General features: G+C 40.5%; 1 protein-coding gene and 1 long non-coding RNA gene across 2 annotated transcripts in view; one reads left to right on the top strand and one right to left on the bottom strand.

Moving 5' to 3' along the window:
* Positions 1 to 17,756, bottom strand: part of LOC147137538 (uncharacterized) — a 21,404-nt gene continuing 3,648 nt past the window's right edge. Inside the window, exon 4 of the long non-coding RNA XR_015089328.1 lies at positions 1 to 206. This is a non-coding gene — a long non-coding RNA (uncharacterized LOC147137538). The remainder of the gene's footprint in view (positions 207 to 17,756) is intronic.
* slc35f4 (solute carrier family 35 member F4) overlaps positions 15,040 to 17,756 on the top strand; it is a 16,223-nt gene continuing 13,506 nt past the window's right edge. The window contains exon 1 of the mRNA XM_086049677.1: positions 15,040 to 15,414. Coding sequence (XP_085905803.1) covers positions 15,177 to 15,414 — 238 coding nt within the window. The 5' untranslated portion in view covers positions 15,040 to 15,176. The remainder of the gene's footprint in view (positions 15,415 to 17,756) is intronic.

The raw sequence follows: 17,756 nt of genomic DNA, 5'->3' as shown, positions 1-17,756 counted from the left end.
CGTGCCATTTATTATCATCAGTTTAAGTGTGCTATGCTCAGAAATGGCTGAGCTCATTGCTTTGTGGCTACTGTGCACTTGCTGGGACAGACCGTGCGTCTCATGACTCGTGACAATGTGTATGTTATGTGCCTGCCATTAAGAGTCTGCTCTTGAAGTGTTGCTGCCAGGGGGGAGTGAAGACAACCGATCCCAGATGGTGCTGCCTAGAGGGGACAGACAATTAAGGACCACCCGAGTGGATAAAACAGTAACTTTAGACCTGCAGAATGAACATGTGCCATATTACTGTACATATACTGCCAATGATATTTTCAAGTACAAAATTAGAAATGAAGTAGGGTGTATTTGCACGTTAAAAGCAAAAAAAGTACTACAGAAATTGAAAAAAAAAAAATCTGTCTGCAAAAGAGCAGTGGAAAAAACGTGAGGTTTGATTTCCTCCAGAGGACAGAAGGTACAACGGTCTTCATCACGTGGCAGTTCCAAAAACCATCAAAACAACACAAAAACATAATAGAACAGCACACAACTGTGCCATATGCATCACCTGAAGTAGTCAGAATCTGCAGTAACTTACATGACAAAAACATGAAACGATAAAATACAAGGCTTGAAATAAGGAGTTTCACATGGCAGTCAAATTTGCATTTTGCGCCTCATCAAAACACAATGAGTAGCAAAACTTAGAATAACCCCTTTTTTTTTTAATTAAACCACCAAGAAAGTCGCAAAAAGCTTTGCTGGGCTGAACACACACATGCGGAGTGACTCAGGCGGCGAGGTGGATATTTAACATGTTATTTACAAATAAAGAAATTCCATAATCATTTGTAGGAATGCTTTTGTCGCTCCATTGTTTACTCATTTACAATGAAAAGTGAGAATAATGTCTGTGGAAAGGGCCAACAGATACTTATATTTGTAAATAGCAAATGACTTTCCCCTATTATCCGTTATTAATAAAATCGTTGCGCATGATTTTACATTAAAATATTTTCCCGTTGAAGAGATCCCTGCAATTATCCATAACAAAAGCCAAAATATCCATTATGCTATAATCGTCTGTTAAAAAGCACAGGGCACCCATCTTCTCTGTGGCTCTGTGACATCCCAAGAATATCAAACATGACTACAGGTATGATTGATTTCAGACCATACAAAACTTTTAGAGCAACAACTTTGAATGTCTTCGATCTCCACAAGTCAGGGGGGAAAAATGATTGAAAATGTGTGTTAGCATTAACAAAACTAAAAAAAAAGGTGGCGCATTTGAGTAGATCTGAAGGGTTTGGGGGTTTAAAAGGTATCAAGATAAGCTTTGAACTGCAGCAGAAAAGACTAGTGTTGAATGAACACAGACCACTCACTATCGCGCCCCACACCCCAAGCCGTGAAGCAGCGTTAAATAAGGGAAAATAAACAGAGCTGAGTCCCAAGGCCTCAAGGTAAGAATACTGAAGAGTGCAGTAGTGAGGCCAGGCCTCCTCTGTCACTTTGCAACTTTGGTTTACATCAGCGAGGATATAATCATCATTCACCCGATTGTCGTGTTCTTGTGCGTGTCACTGCGTCACTGCATGCAGGAGTCACACACTAAGTGGGTTACTCTGGACAACAGCCAAGTAGGTCCCAGAATGCTGCTCATGCATGGTGAGCCTCCAAGGAGCCAGCACGCTCCGTCCGGGGGTCTCCGTGCTAATCTCCGAAATCAAGGGAATTTTCCCATCAAGATGAGAAGCAGATGTCTCTCTTTTTCGGTCTCGCTCTCGCGCTGTCCCGCCGCCTCTGTTTCTGTACCCTCCCTCACTGAGTCAAACCTGGACCTCCATCCCCTCGGGGACAGGAGCGGAACATGAGCACCATGGGAAGGGTGGCTGTCCCTGAGGAGATGACGAAGGAGACTGTTTTTTACGAGAGGCACTGCCTTTAGGTGCAGCGCTGGGAGCACATGGAGTCGGTCCAAAAGCTTGTAACTTTCTCATGGAAATACGCAAACAAGTACATTTGATAAAAACGTCATGTTCCGGCACCGGCTAGCTGGTTTAGGTGCACTGAGGCAGCTTAGACTGGACTGCCTTGTTCCCAGCATTGATCTGGGGTGGGACCCATGACTCTTGGCAATGAAATGAAGTCAGGGAGGATCAAACATAAGAGACTGAGTAGCTCTAAGTGCTCTGGCCTTGCTTCATGCACCTGCAGCTCCCCCGAGCACCGTACCAGCATCCTTCTCGGCTTTTAAAGCCCAATTTTGCTCTGCGTATGCTAGCTTGCTGCTTAAAACAAGCAGTAACAAACTGCTAGCCATTGCTTGTAGTCTGTAAAAAGACTCTGAAAAAGCACAACAAGCTACCAGAGGAGACAAGACTGACTGGCTGTCCCGAGACAACGGAGATATAAGGCTTATACGGACGCCTGCAAAATGTCGAACTTGCCATACTATCACCCAAGATAAGGATGTTGGTATGCAATTGTTTGGCTAACGGGAATTGCAGGGTGGGCTAATGGTCGGGAGATGATTCCTCAACTAAATCGTTGAGGTTAAAGCTGCCACTATTGTAAGCTAAACACTGAATTCCTTATAGCTACGTTACTTTTTTGTTCAACTTCTGTTTCCCTGAAGTTCTCTTGGGGACTTTGGAAGAAAGATGCTGAACTCCCCGTTGCATGTCATTTAATTTATAATGCTGGACTTATAAAGGATCATTAGGAAATACAAAAGCACTGACATAAAACAAAACAACACCAAATACCACGTAAAAGTAGCAAAAATGAGGTGTTATCAGGGGAGGTGATTCTCAGTCTACATCATCCTCACCAGTGCATGAAGAAATGGGTCGTGGTGACAACATTCCAAAGGATTTAAATACACAAGTGGTGTTAATCTTCATTACTGCTTAACCATCCATTCCTAAAGGTCGCCTTTTTAAATTGTTTTGACGGTTTTATCTCATCACAGTGTGAAATGACTAACTGTGGAGGTCAATTAAAAATCCAACCTATCAAAACTCCTTGAACGACTTTGATTATAATTTTATTTAATGAGCAGCGCACAGCGCCCATACTGAGGGCTCAAGTCGTGGCTGAAGGTCACTGCAGGGTGATATTACAGCAGCAGAGCTGCAGTCTTAATAAGGCTCTGTTTACATTCTGTGGCCCCGTATTTTAGCAGACTTCAGTGAACTGGGATTAAAAGGAGCCGAGAGACGACGAGATGGCACAGACACATGCACACACAGTGATAACAAGCAGTTAAATGTTTAGGATGTAGGCTACCTAGAGTGGAATTCACACACCGTTTTCCCATCGGACTTGATTTTTGGCAAAGACTATACTGAGGAAAGCTGCAGTTTGTCTCCATGATACTTACAATGTCTCATGCAGAAATAATCCATAAATTATTTATACGCTTGGCAAGGGTTGGAGTTAAATTCAGTTTTAATTTGTTGAATATGTTTCTTTTATCTGAAAAAGTATTTGACAAGACTGTAGAACATTATCTGTTATTTGTATTATTATTTATTTTATTTTTTGATTTTTGTATAAAATGACACGTTTAAGCATAGGTTTATTAATCTCCTTTTAAGGCATCATATAAAATGTTCAAAATGTAAAGTTGATTACAATCTTCTAGATTGGGCATGGACAACTGACACTGCATTGCCACTTTTTTTTTTACATCACCTTTCCTTACCTATCCAGTCAAATTCTCTTATCATGTGCTCCCAATGCCTCCTCAGTTTATTTCATTCAAATTCCCTGTTCTGTCTTTTGCCAGATAATTAGCAGGGATTTCAGACAGCCGAAAGATGTCGATGATCGTTTTGAAGTTAACGAGCATCATAATGGGGTCATAGAGTGATTTGACCCCAATTTGTTAATGGGCGCCACAATAACCTCACCTCGTCCACCCCAAAAAGACAATACATCTTTAGACATATTCCCCAAAAAATCACTAACCATGAAGAACTGTGATTATGTTCTGATTATTTGCTTGTCTCCTGATCACATCCTTATCACAGTCTTTTCTTTGTGCAAGTAAAACCTGTAAGTTGAATTCATCAATCATCTTGACATATTTTTAGAAAGTGAACAATGGCCACTCCTCCACTCTAATGTTCCAGTGTCGCACCTCTGGGGCTTTCATTTGTGTTCGGCAAACACCTGGCTCTAAAGACACAGCAGCTGACAAGCACCTGCGCCACCTGCATGCTGCAAGTGGAGAGATTAATCACACGGCCAGTGAATGCTGGTGATTTATGGCAAAGCGTGACAGTGTGGTCATAACACACAGAAATGACATGTGGGACGACCTGCAGTTTAAACGCTACAGCAGGAGACCTAATGGGCCATTATTTGGAGTTCAATGCTAGGCCTCAAACCAAAGGGTCCCCCCCACTGCCACTTAGCAAGGGGAAATGAGGGGAAGGGCCCATCTCCCATCTGCTTCTTTTGATGGTACTGTTACAAGGATTCCCCCCCCCCTTTTTTTCTCTTCCCCGTGGTTTCCCTCTGCCTTTTCTTGTCCCTTTCTCAAAGGACACATTCCCACACTGTAACCAGAAAGAATCAGGGCCCACTTTCCCCAAGCAGCTTTATGGCTCGGCTGGGGGTGGGGTTAGAGGGGCAAGGCGCTGGCCACCCCATGGGATCCCCCACCACCACCCCCCACCTGCGTCCTTGCTCTCTGCTTGTCTCTCACAAAACAGATACAAATCAGACAAATGGATTCTCTCAAGTGTTTTTACTCGTGATGCTGTGGGAGTCAACAATTATAGTGGTACTCGAGCACTCTCGCCGCCTTCTGGGACATCTCTTATCAATGTGAAGAAGTCGCAGGAGGAAATGCCAACTTAACTAGAAGGGGCTTGCACACTGCTGTTTATCTGCCATCTAAGCCGATAGGGGATTTGCAGCAGCTAAAGGGGCTGGTATGTCTCGTAACTGTTAACCTTGTAGTGAGCTAGATGGCGCACTCTGAGATCTTTGCTCGGGATCTTGTTTCAGGCCTGTCAGGAAAAGGGCACGGCGCACGCAAGAAGCAGCATCGGGCTGAGCCAGCAAGCATGGGAAATGTATTCGTGAATCGACGGGCCTTTTTCTCTCCGGGCAGGAAACCACACATCTGCAGATGTCGAACAGCTGCGAGACATCATCATCGACAGCATGAGAAATAAGTGCTCGTGACGTATTGGTTCACACTGCTGACTTTTTAGTATGCTCGTCTGTGTGATGGAGCGCTACCGTGTCTTAATGAGCCAAATCAAACTGCTGAGTGGAGCTGTTGTTAAGTGTTCTTTCTGTTGAGAGAAACGATTTTGTCTTGGCGCATTCCCTTTCCAAACCTAAAAACGGTGCGGCTAATGCATGGGACAGGACCATGAGAGGTGCATGTACATGGAATGTACTATGCTAAATGTCTCACCTTCGTCAGATTGGGATGATGTGATCCACGCGAGCCAAGCATGCACCTCTTGAGGAAAGCGGAAAAACTCAACTTAACAGAACATGGCGTTTCCCATGGACTGCTTCATACATTTGCTATTCATTTCTGAAGGGTCACTTTCATAAACAGCAATCTTATTTGTATATTTCTTGCCTCATTAGAGCCGGTTTTATTTCAACAAAAAAATGAAAACATAAACTGTACAAGAATATTAGATCAAAAACATCTGTTCCATAGCAAACAGAAACACTGCATTCATCCAAATGATGGTATTGGATTTGTTTTTATTTGCAAGAAATCTCTGCTAATGCTTAATTAAATGCAACATTTATTATTTGCATTTAGTATCAAAATCAGTCATCTACAGCAACTTCCTTTGGCCAAAATGACCCATGCGACCTCAAGTAGAATTGAATACTTCCAACATCTTTGAAAGCGAGCAGCTGGGATGTCATGAAAGCATCGCTCGACATTATCAGATCGGCGCAAAAGCCCTCTCAAGACTTCTAAACATGTTTTCATGAAAGAGCAATCAGATAATAAACACTTTGTAGCTGTCTAATAATGAAATAAGTTTAGAATAAGACACCAAGGTGTCTTTGAAAAAACGAAAAAAAGGCTTTCTGTATCATGGAATGATGAAAGTTATTGCCATGGGTCCAGTTTTTCTGTCTCTTTCTTTGGTTGACAAAAAGTAATGAATGGGAAATAGAGGATACTTCAGGCAATGAACATTGCAAGAAGTAAAACATTGGTGATGCTTTCATGACACGGTGAGTGCGAATGAGAGTTGGTTGAAGTTTGTAGCGGGAAACGTAACAGAAGCCCGTTTAAAATGACAGGCGGACCGGCCTATTGGCGATTACTATTTGTTCCGGCCGGCGAAAGGTGATAAATGGAGCTGGAATTTTTAGTAAAAGAGAGCCTGAGAAGATCATACTGTACAAGAAGTTGCCAGCGACCACGTGAGAAGATCTGATGAGTTGTTGTGATCTGTTGTCTGAATATATTAGTGTCCACTGATGCTAGATTATAGCGTCCTCACAGGTGTCCTCATGTGTTAGGCTTGAAAGGTTTAAGATTCAAGAAACCATAGATGATTACAGATTTTTATTTTGGATGTGTTATAAATACAATCCATGTCAATTACCCTGGTGGAAACTGTGGTACTTTGAGAACAAGGGCAATCTTCCCAGTCTGTCATAAGCAATATAGAGCAAACCAGTTGATTTCTTTTGTGTTATGCTCTCGAGACACAAGTCATATGTTTCTGACTGACGAAATGAATTCACTCTCAGGCTCAGGATACCTGGCAATCACTTCAATATCCTCCTCATCTCACTTCTCAGAAAGACAAAAGAAATGTCATTTCAAAAGGAGTTATTGGAACTGCTTGACTCCGCCCCTAAATCTCACAGTTCGTTTACTTCATGTATTATAAGAGTTGGCTTATTTTGAATGTTCCAGTCGGATCAGTAAGTCCAAGTAAGGTCATCCTCACTTCAGTGTGAGTTCATGTGGTTCAGTTTTCATCATCAAGTTGTTCAGTTTGTTGGAAATAGTACTTATTTTGGCTGCATGAAGAATCCAAATGCTAATGTTCATTTAAGGGCCGTGATTGTACAAATTCAGGTGAAAGAAAAAGATTTATTTTCTCAAGAAGAGCATTCAAAGGCTGTAAAAAGACATAGATTTCTTTATCATAGATTGTGTTCAACCAATAGTTTGGACTGCAGGCAATGGCATGACTCTTGTGTCCCCCTAGTGGCAGATAATGTATCTAGTTGCAGTAGTGCTCCGTTTTCCCGCCCAATAACAGGTCAATGCACACATTTATAAAGATCACTCTAATGAGAACTTAATAATTTAGATTTATTATAATTAGTGCAAATGGATTCAGATGAGGACAGAGTCTCTCTCATCATCTGCACACACCAGCTGAGAATGTATTTGCACACACTGATTTTACAAATGAGTTCCATTTACGTGTAAACATCAGAAATGGCCTCATTAAAATTTCAGGACTTAAAGTACAAAACTTGAATACCTGAAAATGTCCGCGGGGAAGTGCTCTGTTTGACTCGGGTTTACCATTGGGTGACACTGTGGTAGCAGCTATAAAATAAATGAATACAGTCATTGTAAAACGCCTGGGCTATATGCATTGGAAAAATGCAGGTGAATATACAGATTTTTGTGTGCAGAAAATTATTGTGCCTCTTAATGCCAGGTGAGGTCAAACATTTCTGAGCTCTGACTTGATTGATTTAGTTTTTGTAAAAAAAATTTTTTTTAAAGTGGCATATTTCAATACCAATTATCCTGTTCAGGAGTGTTTAAAATAACCAGACGTACAACTTAATGAAATGTGTATGTTTCACTCCAAACACTCACACAGAGAAATAGATTGCTAACATTTTGATTAAATGTACATGTATTTAAACAAGAGAAACGACTGTGTCTTCACTCTTTCTGTCGCCCAAACACATCAGTTAATGAAAGTAAGCTAGCAGCTAATGTTAGCAAACCTCCAAAATTGTAGAGGTATGATGAGATGTAGGACTCAAAATAAATAGCAATTCCAGCATACAGCGGATGAACTGAACATCTCCAGTTGATACCGATCGTGACCATGAATACTTTGTGCCTTGTGAGGGACTGAAAATGTTTGACTCTATGAATTGATCCTCCTGTCTTTATACAACCCCTCCAACCGAAGTAAATCACCCATTCTCATTTTAAATTGAACTTAAAGAAGGTACTCAACCCAAACATATTTTTTGTTCAAGAATATGTTCCCATTTGGCCCGTTAGTTGAAACAGGGCATCCTGATTAATATTGCATTTGTGGAATATGAGTTAAGCAGCAAAATCCACCCCTTTTTAACCATCTCTGGGGGCGGCCATTTTGTCCCTTTTCTTGACTGAAAATGACATCACAAATGCTCAGGGCTCAGGTAATGACAAATCACGGCTCACCTTCAGAAAACAGATCTGCCGTGATTGGTCGTTACCTGAGCCCTGAGCAGTTGTGATGTCATTGTCAGGCGACAGAAGTGACAAAAAGGCGGCCTAAAACATATTCTTGTTCCCTTTAAGTTCAATTTGAAATGGGTGATTTACCCCCAGAGATGGCTAAAAACGAGTGGATTAAATCTTATTCCACTAACGCAATTTTTATCAGAATGCCTTGTTTCCACTAGTAGGCTTGCATAAAACATATTCTTGAACAAAATATGTTTAGGTTGACTTGCACTTTAATGAGGGATATTGAAAGTAACTTATCTTGTAGTCTAATGGGCACATTAATCTGCATAAAGGGGTTATGAGTGACAGCTCCTTAGTTAACGCCGCAGTAATTCCTCTAATAGATCAATTTATATGCAGGACAATGCAGACCTTGAATATTACATCCATTCATCCATTTTCTATACTGTTTATCCTCATTAGGATGACGAGTGTGTTGTAGCCCCTGGCGGAGTACACCTGGACTGGTTGCCAACCAATCGCAGGACCCATATAGCCATATAGACAGTTATGAAATAAAAACAATATTTGCGCAGATGTATGTGAGAAAGACCTGAATGATAGTATAGCTAAAAAAACAACAAAACATCGAATTTATTGAAGGTTTAAAATTAAATCAGGCATGGAATCCTTCTGTGCAACAGAAGGACTTTCATTTTAGAGGGTGAACCCTGATTGAACTTCCATCGTTGTCAAGGGAGGTATTGATTTACTTTTTTCCCCTATTCACTTTGAATCATTACATCCTTTAGAGCAAAATCCAATCTCAGATAACCATTTGAAGCCTATACTCCACAAAAAGATTTAACACATTCCTGTCATGAGTTTATACAGTGCCGCTGACATTATTTGAATGAAATGTCTAATTCATAAAAGATCAAGCAGCATATGACAATATGAGAACAATTCTTGAATATCTACATTCAAAATCTTTGAAACTTTTTTAGACAGACTAAAAGAACAAGGACACGAGTGTTGCTCTCAATCTCATCTGGTCAATGAGGCCAAATTTCCCATCCCTTGTTGTTGACCAGCCTTTGCACCGTGGAGGCTCACTCTGGCAAACTAATCCATCATCCTGACTGCACTTATCGACGGAGTGTGTGGAAAACCCTCACAGAGGGAATTAACTTTGTTATGCCTGGGGGCCATAAATCTCTTGTGAGTGCTTCCTATGTTCCTCAGGTGAGATCAGCTGAAGGCAACATCTCACATTTGTCTACATTTGTAAGAGTGAAATACATCGAAATACTGTTCAGCGATGAAATACATTGACAGAGCACATGGGAACGCTCACAACAAAAATGGCAACATCTGTGCAGGTACTGTATGAGAGTAGGTTGGAATAATTTTGCTCATACGGTAGCTTTGACTTGAATAATTTGGAGATATTGTTTGATATTTTTTCTTTGTTTGACGGGGTGTCTGCTCATGCAGCACCTGCGTGTCACGTAAAGAGTCCGTAATCGACGGCGGTTGGCTGTCGCCGGCAAAGGACGGGACCACGTGGGGACGGAGGGCCGATTCCCAGCTCTGGTCATCCATCCAAACGTGCTGAGACTATTGAGCTGCATACAGAATGTCAAACTTCCTTTCATAACTAATTTGTGTTTACTTAGATTTGTTCCTGCTTGTATGATGAGGGCGTTGGGCAAAATTTGTATATGTGTGTATTTAATTTCAAGAAACCCTGACTACAGATGGTATGAAAAACAAGGACTTCTAGGCCATGTTCACTGTAGTCAAGGATGCCTAGACAACTAATGAGTTGTGTGGCTACAGTTGTGTCCATGCATGTGCAAGCACATGTGTCATCTTATTGAATGTTTGGTATACATATCTCTGTCCACACTGCTCAGCAGACCAAGTGGACATTCAGCCAAGAATACAAATAAAAAGAAGAACCGAATGCACAGTGCAAAGTGAGATGCATCAATTCTTAACGCAAAAGCACTTGCGGCATCATTCTTGAGTCTTCATGTTCATCAATGCATTTTTTTCCCAAGCCAAGCAAATGGGTTGTCAAACGCATAGATTTTTTCAAATACGCAGTGGTTAACCTATTTTTACATTTGTATTGCTTTAAAGAATACAAAAATATTGCATTTTCATTTACAAGGGCTTGAGTTTTTTGTTAGTTCTGCAGATCCTTCAGATAGAAGAATGTTAGGGTTAGAGGTTGTTGTCTCTCCTCTCATCCACTGATGAGATGGAGAGAGTTACTGTACTGTGTACTCATAGCCTTTCCAATTAGTATATTGATTGCTGTTTAATTCTATAGGTAAAGGTTAAAGGCTAATGCTTTTTACTGCAGTGGCCACATGTTTTGAATTGGCATTTTTTTTCCGATGGCCACAGTACGTGACATGCCTTGCTTATCACCTGCCCGGCGAAATGACATTGTGTGCACGTGCTTTACATGCAACACACTACATAGCAAGATGTTGCCCTTCAGAGAAACATGGACACACACGGTAGCTTATGAAATGTTTATGTGCAAAAGCATGTTTCCAGCAGTTGCTGATGCTAATTGGCAGCATGTGAAGATGGCAACTGCTCTACGTACTGTACAGTGCTTGATTGTCTTCCTCTAACGGCATGCTCAGGCATAAAACGTGGCAAAGTGTGACTTGGCATAATCGAGGCGTCTATTTTTAACGGCGCCGTTTGGACGTGGTATATTTTATTCATATGTAGGCTGGCAAAAGAAAGCAAGCTGACTCAATTGCCCGCAAGTTTGTTTTTGTGGAGAAAGGAGGAGGAGGAGGAGGAGGAGGAGGAGGGATTTCATAAACAGGTCATTGTTTCTTTGCAGATGACAACAACAAAGAAAGGTCATATCAAATGGCTCAAAGGACAGCATTCTAATTTATATTGTATACTCACGTAATACTCTAGACAGAGCAAGTATTTCTGGCTATGTCACACATTTTACACCATAAATCTATTGGATATACTGTATATTATTATTCTCTGCTGTGATTAAAACCATGCATTCGACATGAAATCCAGACAGCAAATATTTACCAGACTTTCAAGTCAACAAGCCCGGGCAACAGTGGAACTCATATCTTTCAGTTGGCAACTTTTTTTTTTTTTTGCCAAACAGACCTTCTTTTTTTACTCACTGCTGGACCACCCAAGTTATCTTTAGTGTACATGGAATATTTATGCTGCAGGTGGCTGGGGGGTCAATCATTGATCTCGAAGGTGACAGGGGGTCTTTGGAGGGCCACCTGGGATAAAATCACGTGGGCCATGGAAGATGCATTGTGTTTACATGAGACAGTCAGGAGTGGTACCACAATTAGGTAAATCGATCACCAACGCCACATGATAGCTCAGCATATACTATATGTAAATGTCAGCCAGTATCTAAAAATAGATACCAGTCCTTGCACTCACCAAGCGCACAAGCTGCAGGGAATAAGCAGTGCTGCACAGGAACAAAACAAATCTCTTGTCACAAGAATGATAATAGAGTAAAGGGAAATGTTTTGCATCTAACAGCAGGATCTGTTTTTTTTTTGTTTTGTTTTGTTTTTTTAACTCTGATGGATAGATGAGAGGGAGAAAATATTCATCATGCAGTTAGGATTTGTACCTGAGGATGCCCTGAATATTAATTATATGTTGACTGAGATTGAACCCAGCTTCATTGCACTCTTATTGCTGGGGGACAATTAGAGGTGATATTAAAGAGGGACACCAGGATGGATTTTTTTTATTTTAATGATAGCTTTTAAGATATTGCTTCAAGGACTGAATGATTCCTTTCACTTGACAAGGTAACTTTGTCTCAGCGCCTCGCAGTAAATATGCATTTAGAACATGCATCGCCATGGCTCACGCTTAAACTCTTAAAGTGGGCCAAAGCCGCACTGACTTTATTTTTATGTGTTAGCATTTGATAGAAAGTAATAACTCAAGACTTGAAAGTGAGTAATTGACATATATATTGCATTAATGATTAGCAGAGAATTTCAAAGCAGCACAATAAAAAGACGTAACAGGAAAACTTCACTTGCACTGCAAAAGCTTTTAAGAAAGTGTCCAATAATACATTTTCAAAAGATGAGGAGAAACTTTCTGAGCAATTGTTGTGGTCACAAAGCTGTCCCTGGACTGAATATGTGAGATAAGTGTTTTGGAGCCCAAACAAAGTGAAACAAAAGAACATAAAGTGGAGATTGGTTCAGTAAGCAAGAGAGGGGGAGGAAGCACGTACTGCTGGCATCCAAGGGCATCATAAACCTCAGCATCTGTCTGCACAACAATGCAAAAAGGGGACACACTGGGAATCGATTTCACACAGAGTGCAGTACTTGGAAAGACATGCACTCAAGTACTGCATCTTGTGTTATTGGATTTGGAGCCCAGTATTATGAGCAGCATCTACCACATACAATACAAGCAAGGAGGATACAGTCAAGTGGAGCGCCAGCCCCCGAAACCTGCAGCCAACTGAGGAGAAAAGATTGTTCTTTATTTATTTATTTTTTTACCTTGATTCACTACCAATGTGGAAAAATGCTACATTTCATTACTATTGCATCCAAAAAAAGCAAGTGCGGAAAATAAAAGCACTCGTTTTTAAAAGCTGTGAACCAGCATGAAAGACCAAAAAAATCCCACATTTGTTTCTCTACAACAACAACAAGTTCATTTTTAATTATGAACAAGAAATTGAAACATTGCGAAGATAAGTCAGAAAAGCTGGGAGCCAACAGGGAATAGATTGCTGTATGTACAGTCAGCATGGTGATAGCTAACCTACAAGAGAACATGCAAACTTCATACAGGAAGGCCAAAGCCGAAACTTGAGCCGTTAAAGTTAAAAATCTAACATCCACATACACTAGTGGAAGCAATACGGCCCAGCGAAATGGCTAAGAATAAAGAGAATAGACTGAAGGGAATGCATTCATGCAATTTCACGGAGCAAACATTAGAACTTGGTTTGTAAGTGTAGGTTTGTGCTTTTGAAATTGACCACTTGGAGAGGGCCTTTGAAACCTTAGCTCCTTTGAAAGCCGCACTGATTAGGAACTGTGATGTGGCTCAATGGGTTGCTCCCCTGACTTTGAATACAGGGCATTTGGGATCAATTCCTTTGCTGGGACAATCTCAGGACTTCACATTTTGACTCAATTTTATAGCCACTGTTAAAAATGGGCACACTGCTTGGAAGCTAAATGCACCTTTTAAACCGCACTTTGAAACTCGAACTGTTTTAAAACACACATTCTTACATTTCAATGTTTACCCATTTTTATCACCACTCTAAAATAATTGTACCCTGCCTGGAAGCCAATCCCTCCTTTGAATCCCTGACAAATTTAAAAGTAGTGGTCGGTCACACATCATGACAGCTGAATTTTCAACAGAATTTTGGGACAGCTGTCAGAAATTATAACCGCTTGAGCATCTTTGAAACCTTCAACGCTCCTTTGAAAGCCTGACTGATTAGAAGCTGCAGCTGTCTATGTGGCTCATTGAGTTGCTTCCCTGACATTGAGTACAGGGGGTTTGGGATCAATTCCTGTGTTGGGATAGTCTCAAGACTGCTTTTTTTGTCTGAATTTTGTAGCCATTCTTAAAAATGGACACATTGCTTGGAAGCTGAACTTTTTTTCAACCTTTTATATCATGTAATACTGTGCTTCAATATATATTAACTGTGTAGAAGGAACATATGTACAATTAACATGAGTGCAACATCTTAAATAATGGGTTTTAGTAAAGAACATTTGATTCTTACTATCAGTGACAAGCAAAATAACTACTTTCACATCATTGCAAGCAACCAAAATGGCTGAGAAGGCATTGTTTATCATACCATCCACAGCCAAGGTTTGATGAAATAAAAGGCACACGGACACAAATTTAGCCCAACACATCTAAGTAAAAACAAATGTTTAGAATTGTGATGAATTAAAAGATGTTTCTGTCATCGTGCTTTTTAGATGTGCTTTGAATGAATGGGCCATCAATTGCAGTTTGCATACTGACAATTGACCACTCTTATTGGCTGCTACCTAGCAAATCAGTTCATGGGGTAGAAGTAGACTATGAAATAGTACAGAAAAGCAAATCAACAGATTACAAAAAGACATTATCTAGTAAATTGAGAACAGCAAAACATTGCTTTTACTTATATATACAGTACTTGATCCTGCTTGTATTGTCAGTGTGCAAGTTTCTGGATATGTGCACATTTTATTCCATGAAAACCCTGACTGTGGATTATATGAAAAACAATTACTTCTCAGCTACAGAGGTGGTTATGAACATGGAAATGCTTGCATATGTGTATGCACATTGATGTCCACTTCTTAGTGAAATGCTGTAACACTATGTTTTATAATGAATCTTTAAGACAAGGTGATGCCTTTAAAATAATGATAAAATGAATTTAAAGCTGCAAGGTATGCCCTCAGCAATCATAGAATCACTGCTGAACGCAGCCATTTTCCAGACATTCTCATTACATTCAAGACATGTGACAGTAGTGACACGCCCCCTTGCGGCGCGTGTCTGCCACAGTCATGTTGGGACAAACTCGCTGCGCGTGCAGGAGCGTAGCAGAGCGTCACTGGAGGAATGTCAATGTGCTAATTGTTGATGCGGCTTGGACTCAGGGCGACTCTCGGATGCTTCATCTGACTATTTTGTCCTTGCAACTCTACACATCCGACTGACCATGACCAGCGCCGAGCGTGCTGTGGAAAGCGGCAAGCAGCCGTGCATCGGGCTGGAGCCCCTTGACGGCAAAAACACCCTCTTGCCGGGCAAAGCGGCGCCGAGCGGGGGCACGGGTCGCGGCCCCTTCGTGAACGGCGGCCCCAAAGTGACAGACAACGGGGTGCACGACATCGAGGACCGCATCTTGAGGATCACCGGCTACTACGGCTACAACCCGGGCTACTCTAGTCACAGAAGTAAGTGTCACTACGCAAAAACTAAGTGCACTTTGAGATGCAACAAATAATTGGAGAATGAAAAGATGGATAGATGGATGGATATACTTTATCACACTAATACTACTATACTATACTATACTATACTATATTATACTATACTATACTATACTATACTATACTATACTACTACAACCCCGCCCCCCCCTCCCCAAATTATATTGTTGTCCGATTGTCACCTTTCTGAAATATTAAATTAAATACCTATATCTTGGAAAATGATATGACTTGCGATTAGAGATATATATATAGATAGATAGATAGATGGATGGATGGATGGATGGATGGATGGATGGATGGATGGATGGATGGATGGATGGATGGATGGATAGATAGATAGATAGACAGATAGATAGATAGATAGGTAGATGGATAGATGATAGATAGATAGATAGATAGATAGATAGATAGATAGATAGATACAGTTCAATCGATCGATTGATAGATACAGTAGATATGCCTAGACTATGCCTTAGGAAGAAATAAAGCAACTAACATGCTACATTGACTTTTCTATTCTATACTGTACTATCGAAATGATGTGCTTTACTCTAGAAGGAAGGAAGAAAACACTAAAGCTGTATTCACCTTCCTATACTATGGAAATGATATGCCTTGATATTGTATGAGAAAGAAAATGAGCGAAATGTCACTGACTTTTCTGTACATGATTAACGTCACCTTACTATAATACAAATTTAATAAAGAAATGGAAAAAATCATTAATTATACTATAATTTACTAGATTGATACCGCAGTAGAAAGGAAAACACGTAGCTATATTCACTTTTCTGTACTGTACTGTATATGCAATACTATACTATACTATACTATACTATACTATACTCTACTATACTATACGATACTTTTTTACACTACACGATATTCTATATGCAGCTCAGATCAATCACTGCTGCCACCCTGATGGCTGCTTTAACATTCATGTTTTATTTAAAACGACACGGTGTCCAAATGACAATACAAGTGAGGCCAGCTGGAAGAATGCTTCCAGCTGTCCCTTGATTTTGACATAAGTCACAGCTTCACATGCACATTCATGATTTGTACACACTCGATTGGTGGGGTGCTGGTGGCAATATATGGACTTTTGCTGACAAAGACAGAAAGCCGAGGATTTAATGTCAGTAAATATAATAATGACCTTTGTTCTGTAGGCGTGATCTTTAAAAGGTTGATTTTGGTTGTCAACTTGTCAGTGACATTTTAACAGGCAGTGGCGCTTGGTGAAAATACATCACAAGGTATGCAGATGACTATGCAGACAAGGATTGCACAATGCCTTTTACCTTGCACCACTGGTTGTCTATCGCCTTTATTACGGATGAGGAGCCGCATTTCCGAAGCTGAAATGAATTGGACTTTGCACGCAAGCTCCCAAACATCTCGCCCTGGCTGTTACATAAAAGCTCAACTACACATTATTTAAACATCGACAAGCCTCCCTCCCAATTTTGGGCAGTAACACCTTTTTGATGTTTGTTTGGCAGAGGAAATGCAAAGATGCAAATTCAATTAAGAAAATGTTCAAGCTAAGGGTCCTTAAGATGCTTCTCGTTACAATAGCTTTTCAGACTGCAGGCAAGGAAAAGGAAATGAGCATCGTGCTCATTAATAACTGTGCCCTCTAAGAATGGATGCAATACTGCACTCTCATTTGGAGAGATATCTAGTTGTCCAGGTTGATCCCATAAGAGGGAGATCTTATTAATGAGCAGCAACCCAAACTTTAGATTGGAAACCGACACAACAACTCCCAAACAATTCCGATAATGAGCCACGTTTTGTGTGTAAGCAATCCATGAACAAATGTGATTGTTACCGGATTATATTTTAGGGGTTGTACTAGCAGCAATTGTTGCATTGTTGAATTGTACCTATAATGCAGGAATTCACCGTACACTTAAGCCTAAAGCAGTGAGTTGTGAGAGATCATCAGGTGTGCTGCAGGACATTATTCAATTTCACTTAATTGGTCTAAAAAATATTTATTTACAACAAATAATGCATTTTTGTTCAACTATCTTTGTCAATGACAATTACCGACAGGTTGAACAATTCAGCTCTGTGGTTAGATGCCATAAATTATATGTGTATCAATTATTTGTGATAATTTTGTTTAGTGGTGAAGCGCATTTCACTAATGTAAAATATGTGCAATGGGCGGAATAAAATTTGGAAACGCTGGTATAAAGCACCACCACATGTTTCAAATGTTGCAGAACAGAATGACTCTCAAATGTACTTTATCTATACAGGACTGTCATCGGGCAACGACTCATGCA

This window comes from Filicampus tigris, chromosome 13, assembly GCF_054856515.1.
Source record: "Filicampus tigris isolate MCC_2025a chromosome 13, RoL_Ftig_1.0, whole genome shotgun sequence".
Lineage (NCBI taxonomy): Eukaryota > Metazoa > Chordata > Actinopteri > Syngnathiformes > Syngnathidae > Filicampus > Filicampus tigris.
This window is presented reverse-complemented; position numbering and strand designations above follow the sequence as displayed.